This window comes from Camelus dromedarius, chromosome 26 (genome assembly GCF_036321535.1).
Source record: "Camelus dromedarius isolate mCamDro1 chromosome 26, mCamDro1.pat, whole genome shotgun sequence".
Lineage (NCBI taxonomy): Eukaryota > Metazoa > Chordata > Mammalia > Artiodactyla > Camelidae > Camelus > Camelus dromedarius.
In genome coordinates this window covers 22525033-22538689 of record NC_087461.1, presented here as the reverse complement: position 1 = coordinate 22538689, position 13657 = coordinate 22525033, and the positions used below count along the sequence as shown (strand labels likewise).

The 13657-nt window shown below is 44.2% G+C and overlaps 1 protein-coding gene across 7 annotated transcripts in view; it reads left to right on the top strand.

The window, feature by feature from the left end:
* The window catches only part of BEND7 (BEN domain containing 7), an 80736-nt gene extending 67382 nt beyond the window's left edge, over window positions 1-13354 (top strand). For 4 of the 7 annotated variants that reach the window (XM_064479519.1, XM_064479523.1, XM_064479524.1 and 1 more), the window contains 2 exons: window positions 1368-1421; window positions 8789-13354. In XM_064479519.1, coding sequence (XP_064335589.1) covers window positions 1368-1421; window positions 8789-8832 — 98 coding nt within the window. In that variant the 3' untranslated portion in view covers window positions 8833-13354. Of the gene's footprint in view, window positions 1-1367; window positions 1422-3082; window positions 7177-8788 lie in introns of those variants that run through there. The other 3 variants (XM_064479520.1, XM_064479522.1, XM_064479521.1) reach the window with 3 other exon arrangements.
* Window positions 13355-13657: the final 303 nt, after the last annotated feature.

The window sequence follows — 13657 nt, the reverse complement described above, 5'->3', positions numbered from 1 at the left end:
AAATTCACTCAAACCAATCAGAAGAGAATGTGTTCTAAATATAAAAATATAACATGTTTGTTATTTTTTTACATATATAATTTTAGAAGACTCAAAGACCAAAATTTTAAATACCCATGAGCTTTTTCATCCCGAGAGAAACATCGTTAACATTTTAGTGTGTCCTGTATTTTGTCCATCAACCCGCTTACAAGATTCTGATCTTACCATTTATCCCATCGCGTGACTGGAATGTTTTACGTTGTTAAATATTCATCTGCAACGTCATTTTTAGTGGTTCCTACTCTCCTCCAAACAAAACTGCTCTTGACTACCCTGTCTCGGTGTTTCCTCTTTGTGGTGGATTTAGCAGGTGAGGGGCAGTGGGCCTTCCCCTCCGGCCAGCGTAGCAATCTGAGGACAAGGCGGTAGGGGTGAGTGAGGGGCAGGTCTCTGAACATCTCCAGCCACCTCTTAACTTTGTGCTTAAAGCAACAGCAGTTACAACAAGAACATCGCACTAGTTTGCTTCCCATGGACTCAGCACTGCAGCGTGTTGCATGTGGCAGCCCTCGTCTGGCCTCAGGGGCACGCGTGCAGGCAGCAGGAAGGTGGCCAAGAGCAGGAAGCTTCCTCTGGGGCCACAGCCCGGGGACAGAGGGAGCAGGGCCAAAATTACCCCAGGAGCATGGAGGGTTCGGGCCTGCCCACAGCATGTTGGGGAAACTGACAAGCCATCAGTTACCAGGACACACATAGGCACCTTCTTTTTTGTCCTTGGTGGAAGGTTTTCTGTGACTGAAGGATCTGCCTTTAGAAAACTCTTACAGAGATTGAAATATATCAGAGATGAGCAGAGTTTTGCATTTTAAAGCATGGAAGTGATGAATCTTTTGGAGAAACACTTATTCCTTCGGATTTTATGACTAAATTAATGCTCATTTTAGATTGAATTTCCAGTCATCACCAAAGAAAGGTTTCATTCTCAAGAACCTAAGCGTGCCCCACTGGAAGGATTCTAGGGGTGACAAGTAAAATTCTAACCATAGGAATTCACTGACCTCCGTGCCTTCATCCCAGATTCTGGGGTGATACTTAAACCTATGCAAATAAGTGAAAATGAACTGAGATCATTAATGATTGATAGAGTAAGTTTCGTAAGATATAAAAAATTTTAATACAGGAAAATGGATTTTATATCATCATTTGAAAAATATTTTATTTAAATAATGGTACTAAAATCTATAACGTGAACTGGCTGAAAAGCTACGAAGGGAAAAGGTGAAAACTATTATGTACGCTGGAGTTTTTAAATTGTATTACTGTATTCCGCAAAATGAATGTGCTTCCTGAAACTAATGAGATTTGTGTTTTGTGTTTGTAACCAGCAGAGGCAGCTGACGGTGATGAAAGGCTGGATGGCGTTTCTCTACCACCAACAGGTAAAACACATTTACATTCTCATCACCCGCTGGAAAATGCAGCACGTGAAAATATTTGCATTGAAAATGTTTCTTAACAGCAAAGATGCAGACGCTTCTGTAAGAGAACCAGCCCCTGGTAATCAGAGGTGCTCGCTGTCCTGCGTGCAGAGAGATTTTTCACATTGAATATGAAAAGCTAGTTTTCTCACATTCTGTTTCATCTTCTTGAAAACCTCAGAACAGCAGGTCTTGAGAACTTAGTGTGACAGCAGTTCACCTCCCCAAACCTTCGGACATTAAAAAAATATACTTTACCAGGAAAGGATATTTCTGTTTAGATTAGGGATCAGCAGTTTTATGATGAAATTCAGGTTTGTTCTGTCCTCTCCTGCCTCCCTCTAAAAGGCTTTGAGAGGCAGAGTCAGTCATAGCCTTCATACAATGGGCACCCAGTGAATACTGTTCTAGGTGAGTGAGTGACTAAGCCCACGTCTAGCGGAGGGGCACGGGGACCCGACCAGCTGTGTGCAGTGTTACACCCCAAGCATCTGCTGTAGTGTTAAGCCACAGACTTAATTCTGGTTTCTTATTATTTGACTCTCAAGTAATATTTCTGACCCTGGCCTCCTACCTCTGTGTGGGTTCACACCTGAGAGCCCTAGAGACAGGTGTCCGATCAGTGACATGTGACTAAGAGTTTATTCCCTCAGTTGGTCTCAAGACTCTCTATTGACTGCCCTCAAAATACCCGAAGATTCTCTCACAACAAAACCCAGACCCCACCCCACCCCCCCCAAAACCCTGTAAATGAAAAAACTCAACTCAGTGTATTCTCTGCATTTGGGGTGGTAAGTTTTGAATTAAATCCAGCAAGTATTAAGGGAGTAGCTTTCTGTGCAGGAACTCTGCCAGGTCAAGTGTTCACTGACGGCACTTATCCTGAGTTCACAGTGTACCATGGGTGGACGTCAGTGAACTCCGGAGCCACCAGGAAACCCAGCCGTGTAAATACGGTGCTTTCTCTGCCACTGAGTAGCTCCACAGCAGATCGACGGACCAGTAAATGAAACGGGCCGCAGAGGGAAAAAGTGGCCCGCTTCTGTCAAGTTCTTACTGTATACAGTCCTTATGGAAATTACAGGAAAGGCAGATTTCTCTTCTTGTTTGGCTATGTTTCCACATTTATGAATTGAGAGAGTTGAAATGCATGATCTCTATTGTTCCTTCCCAACCTGCCTCCTCTGAATATCCGGACAACTCATATTAGCCTTGCTCTTATGTAGCTGCTCGAAGCCCTGCCACTGATGATGAAACAGTGCCTTCCAGGAAGCCCTCTGGGGGAGTGCAGTGCTGTCCTAGCTGGTGATAGGACCCCGTTCCTCCCCCGCCGGCCCCATTGACCCCAGTCCATTTGCACCGCCAGTCCTGGCTATCATCTGACACAGCTGCCTTATTTAAAAAGTATTATTATTCAAAAACCATTCCCCTTGAAATAACACCTTTGCGTTTTCCTGTCTGAAGATGGAGGCAGAGAGATGTTTCAGATGAGAAAACTGAACATGGGATGGTAGAACCACCTCATGGATCTGAACAGAATTTCAAGGACTCTGAGAGAGAAGGAAACTTAGAGATCATCTAATCCCATCCTTGCTTTTTTATCCAGTCCTTTTATTTTACAGGTAAAAAAGCCTGAGGCCCAGAAACACAAAATGACTTTCTCAAGTTCTCACAGCTGGTTGGTGGCCTGGTCGGAGCCGAGGCCTCTCAACTCCCAGCCATCCTACCACGTAGCTTTCTCGTACCTTCTCTGCATGTTTCCTACAGATCCGAGGAGTTGATGGATGTACTAACCCCTTTAGGATTCCATTTCAGTGTCCTCCCCCACCGCCTTCACAGTTCAGTGTCCATCGTAAGTCAACCTGAAGCCACTCGGCTCCCGGAGTCCTTCCCCACATCTTACCTGAGGCCGTGAGGTCCTGGCAGAGACGGTGGTAGGACACCCCTGCAGGTCTTTTCGCTAGACTCTTGCTAAATATTTGATGCACATCACTAAACAGCATGATAAATAATACCACTTATCATTTTGTAAAGGGGAAAAGATGTCATGGACTAGGGTCCAAATTTTGCAGTAATGGAATTAAATCATCTTGATTAGACTAGCTGTCTCTCGAGTGCCTCTAAAGTAAAATCTCAGTCTGGGGGCTGCTTTGAATACAGCTAATGGCCGAGTCCCTCCTCCTTCTGTGGGTCCTGATGAGAGCACCCGAGAGAGGAATCCCCCCTTTTTTGTACATGCAATTTCATCCCTGGATTCGAGACCCACTGGCCAGACCTTCCTCATCCAGTCTGTCCAAGCCAGCAACACTTGGTCCTTTTTACAGATTTAACAATGCCTCTGTTATCTTTTTAAGGTCTTTTTTCTCCTTCCAAATTTGAGTGTGTCGGGGAGGGGCAGGGCAGGGGTATAAATCCCTGTGTTTCTGCAGACCAGACCCACCAGAACCAACCAGGTCAAGGTCACAATCGGGCATCCATTGATATGATCTCAATCAATTGCACTCAAGCAACTTTCTGTTGGTCTCGTTTTAACAAAAATGGATACAGATTTTTATAGTGGAAACACCTGTTAATTTCTTTTCCCTCAACCCTGTCAGCCAGCATGTTTTGACGATGCCAGGGATCAGCACTGAGTTAGGTTCTGGTGAACAAACCCCGCCCTGAGACCAGTGGGAGGCAGAGGTGGCCCCAGCCCGGGGCGGAGACAGCACTCTGGTGGGGGAGAAAGCCACCAGGAGAGGGGAACAACTTGGAAGGAAGGGGATAGAGGCTGAAATCGAAACGGTACTTTCTAAAAATTTAAAAAGCAGCTTCTGAATTTGAAACAGTGAAGAGCACACCTAGGCTCAGCGTTTTTTGTTATCAGGTGGCGTTCTTTTGCATCCTTTTTAAAAATTATAGAAAATAACAGGGAAGAAGATGTAAGCCACTTCTGCCGCCCGGGGATAGCCGTTGCTATTGGGTGTTTCCCAGGCTTTCCTCTGCGTGTGTTTACTTATACAATGGAGATCAGACCCATACAATCTTCTTTCCTGAGGTTTGGTTTTGTCTTACCACCTAGCAAGCATTTTCCATTTTAGTACAGACCTTCACACGCATCATTTTAATAGCTGCACAATACTCTGTTTTGCAGGTAAATCATATTTATGTGGCCATTTTCTATTCCTGGACAATGGAAATGGACATACTCTAATATTAACCCACATTCACGGGTTTTCTTGTAAAAATCGTCATTACTTTTCTAATGGCTAAAATTGCTCATTTGGCACAACTGAAGCCTGGACTAAAAAACAGTGATTTAGATGTGAAACACAGACACCTCCCCTAAGAGGTTCCTCAGTTATCAGAACGCCTGCCCGGTCTGACCGTGTCTTGGAAAGCAAACAACTCTTTCTTAGAGGAGCGGCCCCCTTCACTTTCTCACCTCTGTTGTAGGTTATGTGTTTGACACCAGGGGAGAAAACGCTGAAGACACAGAGACAGGTGTCACTGCCTAGACTCACACGTAGTGACAGTCTCCCTTAGCACGTGCACCTCTTCCACTGCAATTTCCTCTAAGGTCCACTAGCATTTCAGGTTACTGCCAAGTGTGGGCGCTCTGTGAGGGCGACTCGTCACGTCTGAATAGTGTTCTTATACTTCATGTGATAATCAAGCCTCCAATTTGGTCGAAGATGTTTAAAAATCATCTTTAGAGTTGAATTTTCACACTTTAAATGTCCAATGTATCATCCGGTTAGTTCATTGTCCATTCCCTGGTGTTTTTCAATGTGAATGTAGTATAGAGTTTTGAAGCATATTTATTTCAACGTAAATTGCTTAGATGCTGTATCAAGGAGAATGGCTCTTTCTAGGACCGAATGAGCAGTTGTGAAGACCAAAATTAATTAGACCTTCATCAGCTTAGAGGATGGAAAAGTTGTTTCGGGAGACAGGACAGCTCTGACCTATTAGACGAAATCATTTGTGACATCATTTTCCCACAAAGTAATCATTTGTCACTCATAAGTGTAAGTGATACATGAATTCCTAGGAAAGGAAAACCTTTCACGTAAGTTGTGTCGACATAGTGACAAAATAACTGATTAAAAGGTGAGAAACTCAAAGTAGTTATCCACACAATACCTGACAACTATTTGACAGATGGTTTTCACTGAGTGTTGTGACGTTGTGTGGCGACTGGCCACAGATACACATAACATTATAGTCTTCATTTGGTTCTGGTACACCTGCCTCCACTTTATATAAAGCCAACAGATGAAAATGTGGATGCATTTTAAAGAAATGCTTTACCATGTGGGTATTTGTTTACGGAAATATTTGCCTCCAGATTCCTTTTTCTAAGAAAATAGTGAATTTAAACTACCTTTTTTTATTGGGAGGCACTGCATTTCCACCTCATTTATTGTATAAAGCAAATTACTGTGACTCTTTGGCACTTGACCCAAAGGCCAAAAATTGTCCAGAAGAAATCTGGGCAGTACGAACACCAACCCCCAGAGGGAAAAAATGCTGTGCTTGCACTTAACACATCCCCCTAGCATTTACCGAATCTCAGAATGTTAAAGCTCAGAGGCGTTGTTTGGGCCCCTCAGCCCCACCCCCTTGTTTGGCGGTGAGGCCGCTGGGGGGTGAGGCCCGTGGCTGCCCAGGGCCGCGTAACAGCCCATCAGCGGCCCGGCCAAGCCTGGAACCTAAATTCCTTGCTACCCTGTCCAAGGTACTCGCGCCACACACGTCGTGCCGGGCAGCTAAGCCTGAGCGAGGAGGGGGCCCTGGGATGAATCCGTACCCCACCGAAGCCCAGCTAATCAACCCGAGACCACAGGACGCATCCCTGGACCGTGTCAAAGCTGGTTCTAGGTGTGGCTTGTGGAATCAGTGCAGCCACTAGACAGCTCCATCTCATATCTGCCTGTCTTTTATTTATCTTCTTTTTGAGCCTCAAGGAAGGTTCAGATAAATGGTTTCCATCACACGTTTAGTTCTCCTTTTAGATTTCAAGCCACTTAGTAACCCCTTCCTGGAAACCAGTCCCTCTGCTCACTGAGGGGTCTGATGAAGTACTGTGAACCCAGGCTTTGGTTTTTCTGCAACATATGTTTTAAAATTTGCCTTCTGCCTCCCAGAAGGATATCTTTCTCAAGGGAATTGAAAAGATTAATTAGTGACCTTTCAACTCTGTTACAGTAAGATGAATACGTTGCGAATAAAGGTGGAAACATTCACCTTACGGCTGTGCATTCTGTTAAACATACACCGGGAAGCTTCAAAGCACTTCCTGCCAAGACTGGGCAGGAGCTTGAATTTTTCAGTACTTGAGGAGGGGTGGGGATCGTGCAGCGCACAGAAAATATGCAATGGATTCACACATGGGAAATACATTTCATAAAAGTGCAAAATCATATTTTGTAAATTAAAATTGTATTTGTGTTTAGTTAACTGTGACTACTGTTCAGACTTTATTCAGAAATCCTTTTTATAGGCTTTCTTAGCAAAGAAAAATTCCATATCTATGGATGATGTCTCAATTTTCTGTATATATGTTTTATTAATATGTAAATATTTAGATTTTTTAAGATGACTATGTTCTTTAAAAAAAAAATTCAACACAAGGCTAGTTGTGAGAATGGTGTATAACGTGTGTTGTGATACCAGTTCCCAAGACGCCCTTTCTGTCCATTCTGGAAGAATACAATAAATTACTTTAATTGGACATGCCTGTTTCATGACTGTGTCCCAGTCCTCCTGCGTTTATAAAGAGGAGTTAATGCTAGTCATTAATTAAAGGGTATTTATTAATACTCTTGTGATCTTACACAGGAACTTTTATCTCCTTATGAAGTTAATTTTTAAAACTAAACGAACAAACCGCATTGCTACCAGAAAGAGCATGTTTGAATGTATTAAGTCACAGGCTGTGGCTGGTGGTCAGATCAGCGGCTGTAGCAAGTCCCACAGTAACACTTGAGCAGTAAGTACTGATAGGCTTGAAGCCTAATTTTAAATGAATTAGGGAGCTTTATAATCGTCACCTAAAAGGTTAAGCCCTGCTTCTATGGAAACAACACAGCAGAAGGACAAATCAATCTTCTCTAATGCAAAGTGGCTGTTAAAACGTAATTGCTTTATTCTCCTCTCTGAACACAGGGGGGCGCTCCTCCTTGTGGGTCCTGGCCCCCTCCTCCCTCCAAAAGCCACTCCCAGCCCCCAGCCCCTAGCACCCCCAGGCTGGTCTGTGGGCTCTGTCTGGGCTTTGGCTGGGGGTCTGGTTCTTGGGCCCTCATTTTGGGGATGCTGAGCTATTCTGCAGCTGGGAGAGGGGCTGGGTGTGGGGTGATGGGGAGTAGCTGCCAATAAGAAAGCAGCTGAGTGGGGAGGGTGTAGCTCAGTGGTAGAGCACGTGCTTAGCATGCACAAGGTAGTAGGTTCAATCCCCAGTACTTCCATTAAAATAAAAATAAATTAAAAAAAACTAATCACCTCCCCCCACTAAAAGAAAAATTTTTTTAAGTTAAAATAGCAAGCAAGCAAGCAAGCAGCTGGACTGCAGGAGGGAAAGCGACAGGGTGAATAGCTTACAAAGAAAAAAATCTAAACCCTGCCAGCCGGAGTCTTCCACGTACCCGCACCTCTTGGAAGCTGGGAGCCTGGCACCAGCCTGCCTGTCCTGCTGTAACACCTCCAGGGCATCGTGTGGCCCTTTGTGCCGTGAAATCATCTGTGAGGGGCCACGTCATGTGATCTGGCCCAAGGGCCCTGGGATGCCCTTGCCCCCGCGTACTGGTGAGGTCTGTGCCTTCTAGGTGGCCTGACTGACACCCTGTAGGGCTTTCTCATCCACTGTGAGGGGACCCTGTCTCACCACCAGAGGCTCCTCCAAAAAGGGGGCTGCTGGGGTTCACGTAGAATAAAAGCTCACACAGCTGCCTCAGTTTCTCCCCTCCTACCGGCCCAGCCTTAAAACTGAGCGACTGGGCGATGGCAGCTGGCTCGTTTCCCAGCTGCACCCTGAGCCTGGTTAAGGTGTTTACTGAGCACCCGCTGTAGGTCGACGCTGTGTCGGGCGAGCACGGCTGGGGCGGGGATGCAAGGGACGAGAACTGAAGCTGGGGACCAGCCACACCAGGCCCTGTGGGCCATCCTGAGGAGCTGGAGGGCGTGGGGGACACTGAAGCTTTCTGAGTGTACGTTTGCTCAGAGTCATATGCTGTCTTTCTTGAAATTGAAGTCCACTCAGTTTAAAATGTATCAGTTTCTGGTATACAGTGTAATCTTTCAGCCATACATGCACATACATATATTCATTTTCATATTCTTCTTTATAGGTTGCTATGAGACACTGAATATAGTTCCCTGTGCTGTACAGTAGGACCTTGCTGCTTATCTATTTATAGTAGTTACTACCCACAAATCTCCATCTCCCAATTTATCTCTTCCCACCATACAACTTAATAACAACAACAAAAAAAAACAACCCAATCCAAAAATGGGCAGAAGACCTGAACAAACAATTCTCCAGTGAAGACATGTGCCATCCTGATGCATCTGGCTGAAGTCTGGAGCGGTAACTGGAGGGCGCAAGCCTAAAGCAAGGAGTCCCACTCAGAAGCGGTGGGAGCAGCCAGGGATGGAGGAAGAGGACCCAAGTGGCCAGAGCCCTACACGTCAAGCACAGAGGAAGGCCAGTAGGATGCGGTGGTGCACTCGCTTGGGGTCGGGGAGGGACTGCAGCTTTCGGGAGGAGGAAGGAGGTGCCAAGGCGGACACCCAGGACTCTGGCTGCGAAAACGTGGTTACCATGTGCGGTCACAAATCCTGGGAACACAGTGGGAACGACAACTTCGAGAAAGATGACAGACAAGTTCAGGTGCAGATGGCACTCTGTTCCTTCATTCAGCAAGTGTTCATGGAACACTTAGGGTCTGCCTGATACTGTTCTGGGGGCTGGGAGCAAGCAGAGAGCCCCGGGAGACACCAGCATCTAAGGCTCTTTGTGTCCTTGAACTAGAGGAGGGAACCTAAACTTGGTAGCTTTGTCCTAAGCTACAGTCGATCCAGATTTGAAACCCCATCCCCATTCCACATAATGCAAGTCTCCACTAAACCATGTCATCACAGAAGGGTCTGTGACTGTTGGCTCACAGGGGCCACCAGGCTCCCTCAAGTCCCAGTCTTTTGGTCCCTTGGTGTCACTTACCACGCTCTGAAACTGTCTTGCTTATTTCTGTGTTTATTACCCATTTTTCCTGAGGAATCTAAGCATCGTGATGTCAGAAATCTTATCTTTAAGGCCACTTAGATTTCAGTCCTTAAGGAAAACATTCTTAAGACACCCCTCCCCCACTCCCCGTCCTCCCCAGAAGGAGTGGCTGAGGACAGACACCACCCTCTCCCTCTCTTGTGTCCTGTAGTCTTAGATTGCATGGGCTTCCTCCGTCCCTATGTCCACACTCTTCATAAATGGTGGCAAAACTGTCAGTAAATCTGCCAGAGGGATACTGGGTGCTCTTCATGAGACTCTGTAACTCTAATGATTCAGAGCAATGCTTTGAATTTACACAAACCAACTTCTTTTGCATTTTGTAACCTCTAAAAGCATGATATTGATCATTCCCCCCAAAATACATATTATGTACATGTGTTTATTATTTACTTCCTTTTTGTTATCAGTGAAATTAAAAGAATGTAAAAGAGTCATATGGAAAATCCGAGAACAACCTAGAGATGGAACCCAGGGGGCATAATCCACAGTGTGCAGTGCTTTACACATGCTGATGTTCCAAAAAGTCCTGATACTTAAGGGCCTTTTAAATTATGTTTTACCTTTCTTTTTTGGCCACTTTTTTATTTGTTAATACTGAGAAATTGAAGGCAATTTTAAACCTAAATGCTGAGACTAAGCCACTTCAGCTAATTCCTTTGAAATACTTTGCAAAAATGAAACCAATGCAGGTGTGTTAACCAGAGGAGCTGGTCAACCAGCTCTCCTGACTTCTAGTCGCATGTACTCTGTGCCACGATGCCACCCAGATGCCAAAAGTGGAGGGCCCTCGATGTAAATATGGAGCAAAAACAATCAGTCTTACAAAGGAAATTGAGCATCCTAAATTGGTTCAATGAAGTGGTGGGCCAACTGCCTATTCTGGTAGAAAAACTATTTTCTCTGTACTCTAGCAATGGAGGGAGAAAGAATGCAGTATAATAGATGGCACTTACTCTGTATATGACTGAATTAAGCATCCTCCAAAGGTGGTGTATTTCTACCCACTGGATAGAAAAGATCAGATCAATTAGCCCCAGCGCTAACCCCATCCCCCTCTTGAGATAAACACCATTGCCCTGCAGCATCCTGAGAAGGAATATGTCATTGGTGTGAAGCAATGCCACCTCCCTCCACACCTGCACCCCCTGTAACATGGACCTATAACTGTGGGCAGCTCTGACTTGTTAAGATTTAGTTTGTTCTGTGGTTTATGTCATAGACTCTTCAAGTGTTTGTCCTACCCACCTCCATGATGTCAGTGTTCCGGGGAGCGGTAACCGTGGCTGGTCTTTCCTCAACTTTGTCCCAGTGAACAAAGTTATGGTAGACTGGGTATATTTTATTTTACTTTATTATTTTTGTTTGTTTGTTTGTTTGTGGGAGGTAATTAGTTTTACTTACTTATTTACTTTATTTAATGGAGGTACTGGGGATCGAACCCATGACCTCATGCATGCTAAGCATGCACTCTACCACTGAGCTATACTGTCCTCTCCTGGGTATATTTGAAAGGTCCAACTGACTCCCAGCTCCTGGCTGCTGACCATATTAAGAGATGGGAGCCAAAATGCACCTTGATCACCCCTGGCATTTTAACATACAGCTTTAGAAAATGAGCAGACTGTCAAAGGCCACTTTGGGAAGTCCCCAGTGAGTCTGGAGGTGGAGAAGAGGAGGCGGTGGAAGTTGACAAAATTCACCTGAATTCATTTGAAAGATTGAATGCAACAGAAAACCCAAGCAATGCTCTAAAAATTGTGAGAGAGACTTACTCCCCTCCCCTCCTTCCTCCCATTTAAACATATTATAAAACTACTAAAGTTGAAGCTGTGGTTTTGATACAAGAATAGACAGACCCATAAAACAGAATGGAAAGTTAAGGAAAAACTTGTCTATATACAGCATGTATCAAAGGTGTTGTAATAATTAGAATAATGTATGTTAAGCTGCTATAACAAAGAATCCCTGAAATAAAGTGGCTCAGATGCAATACAGATGTTTTGTTCTCTAACTCATTACAGCCTAGAATTGGGTGGGTGGACCCAGGTGGTGGCAGGCAGCTCTGCTCCATGTGGTCATCTGGAAACCCAGCTACATCCATCTTATTGTTCTGCCACCGCCCAGGAGACATCCTCGTCCACGTGGTCAAAGCTGGCTCCCCAGTAGAAGTCTATATTTAAGACTATGGGAAGGGGGAGTAACACTGGAGGGGAAGCAATTTCCTTATGAAAATGACTTTGGGATTTCGTACCTCACTTCTGCTTACATCTTGCTGGCCACAACCTAGCACCAAAGGAAACTAGGAAATAGCGTCTCTAGCTGGATGGCTATGTGCCCAGCTAAGGCTCGGGCTCTGTTACTACCGAGAGGAAGAATGGGGGCAATCAGCTGTGGTACCGCAGGTGCTACTTTCACTGTTGGGAAAAGGATGGTTTCTTCAGTAAACGGTGCCGAGGAAAACTAGCTAGCCGTGTATAAAAATCAATTTAGATATATACAAAAATTAGCTCAAAATCATAGACCTAAATGTAAGAGCTAAAACTGTAAAACCCTTAGAAGAAAACATAGGAGTAAATCTTCATGCTCTTGGGTCAGGCAATGGTTTCTTAGATATGACACTAAAACACAGGTCACAAGAGGAAAATAGACCAACCGGACATCATAGAAATTAAAAACTGTTGTGCTTCAAAGGACATTAAAAAAAAAGTGAAAATACAGCTCACAGAAGTGGAGAAAAGCTTTGCAAATCAGATATCTGAAAAAGAACTTGTATTGAGAATATACAAAAGAACTTTTACGACTCAAAAACAAAAAGACAAATAACCTAACTTGAAAATGAGCAAAACCACACTGAGCAGACTTTTCTCCAGAGGAGATGCGTAAATAGTCAGCAGGCCAGTAAGCACGTGAAAGATGCTCAGGATCGTTAGTCGTTAGGGGAACGCAAATCAAAACCACAGTAAGACGTCACTTTACACCCACAAAGCCACCTATGATCAAAGTGACAGACAAGAACAAGTGTCGGTGAGGATGTGGAGAAACTGGAGCCCTCAGCTTCTGGTGGGAATGTAAAACGGTGCGGGCTCTTTGGAAAACAGATCAGCGATTCTTCCAAAAGTTAAATGTAGAGTTACCACGTGACCCAGCAATGACGCTCTAAGAGAACTGAAAACACACATCCATGCAAAGACCTGTACATGAACGTTCAGAGCAACATTATTCATAATAGGCAAAAACTGGAAGCAACCTGGATGCCCATCAGTTGGTGGACGGATAAACAAAATGTGGCGTATCCATGCAATGGATTATTGCTTAGCGATAAAAAGCAATGAAGAGTTGATACATCTGACATGGACGAGCCTTGAAAACATGATGCTGAGTGAAAGAAACCAGACCCAGAGGCCACGTATTCTATGAGTCCATTTATAGGAAATGTTCAGATGAGGCAAGTCCCTAGAGATAGAAAGTAATTAGTGGTTACCCAGGACTAGGAAGGGAGCAGTAACAGGGAATGACTATAATGGATGCAGGGTCTCCTCTTGGAATGATGAAAATGTGCTAAAAGTAGACAGTGGTGATGGTTGCACAACTCTGAATATATTAAAAATCACTGACTTGTACATTTTAAAAGGATAAGTTTTACAGTATGTGAATTATATCTCAATAAAGCTGTTAAAAAATAGTACTAAAGTTGGACCCTCTTACTTCACTCTGTGTGTGGCAATGAATTCCAAATGTGTCAAGGGTTTAAGTACAGCAAACAATAAGAATACTAGAAAATTTATAATGAATATTTATATAAGCTTGAGGAGAGAAAGGATTTCTCAAACAGGATGCCAGAGGAAGAAATTACCAAGTAAAACTTATTTGATCAACTAAAAACTCTAAATCATGCTTCAAAAATTTTACCGAGAGAAAGCGCAAATGACAA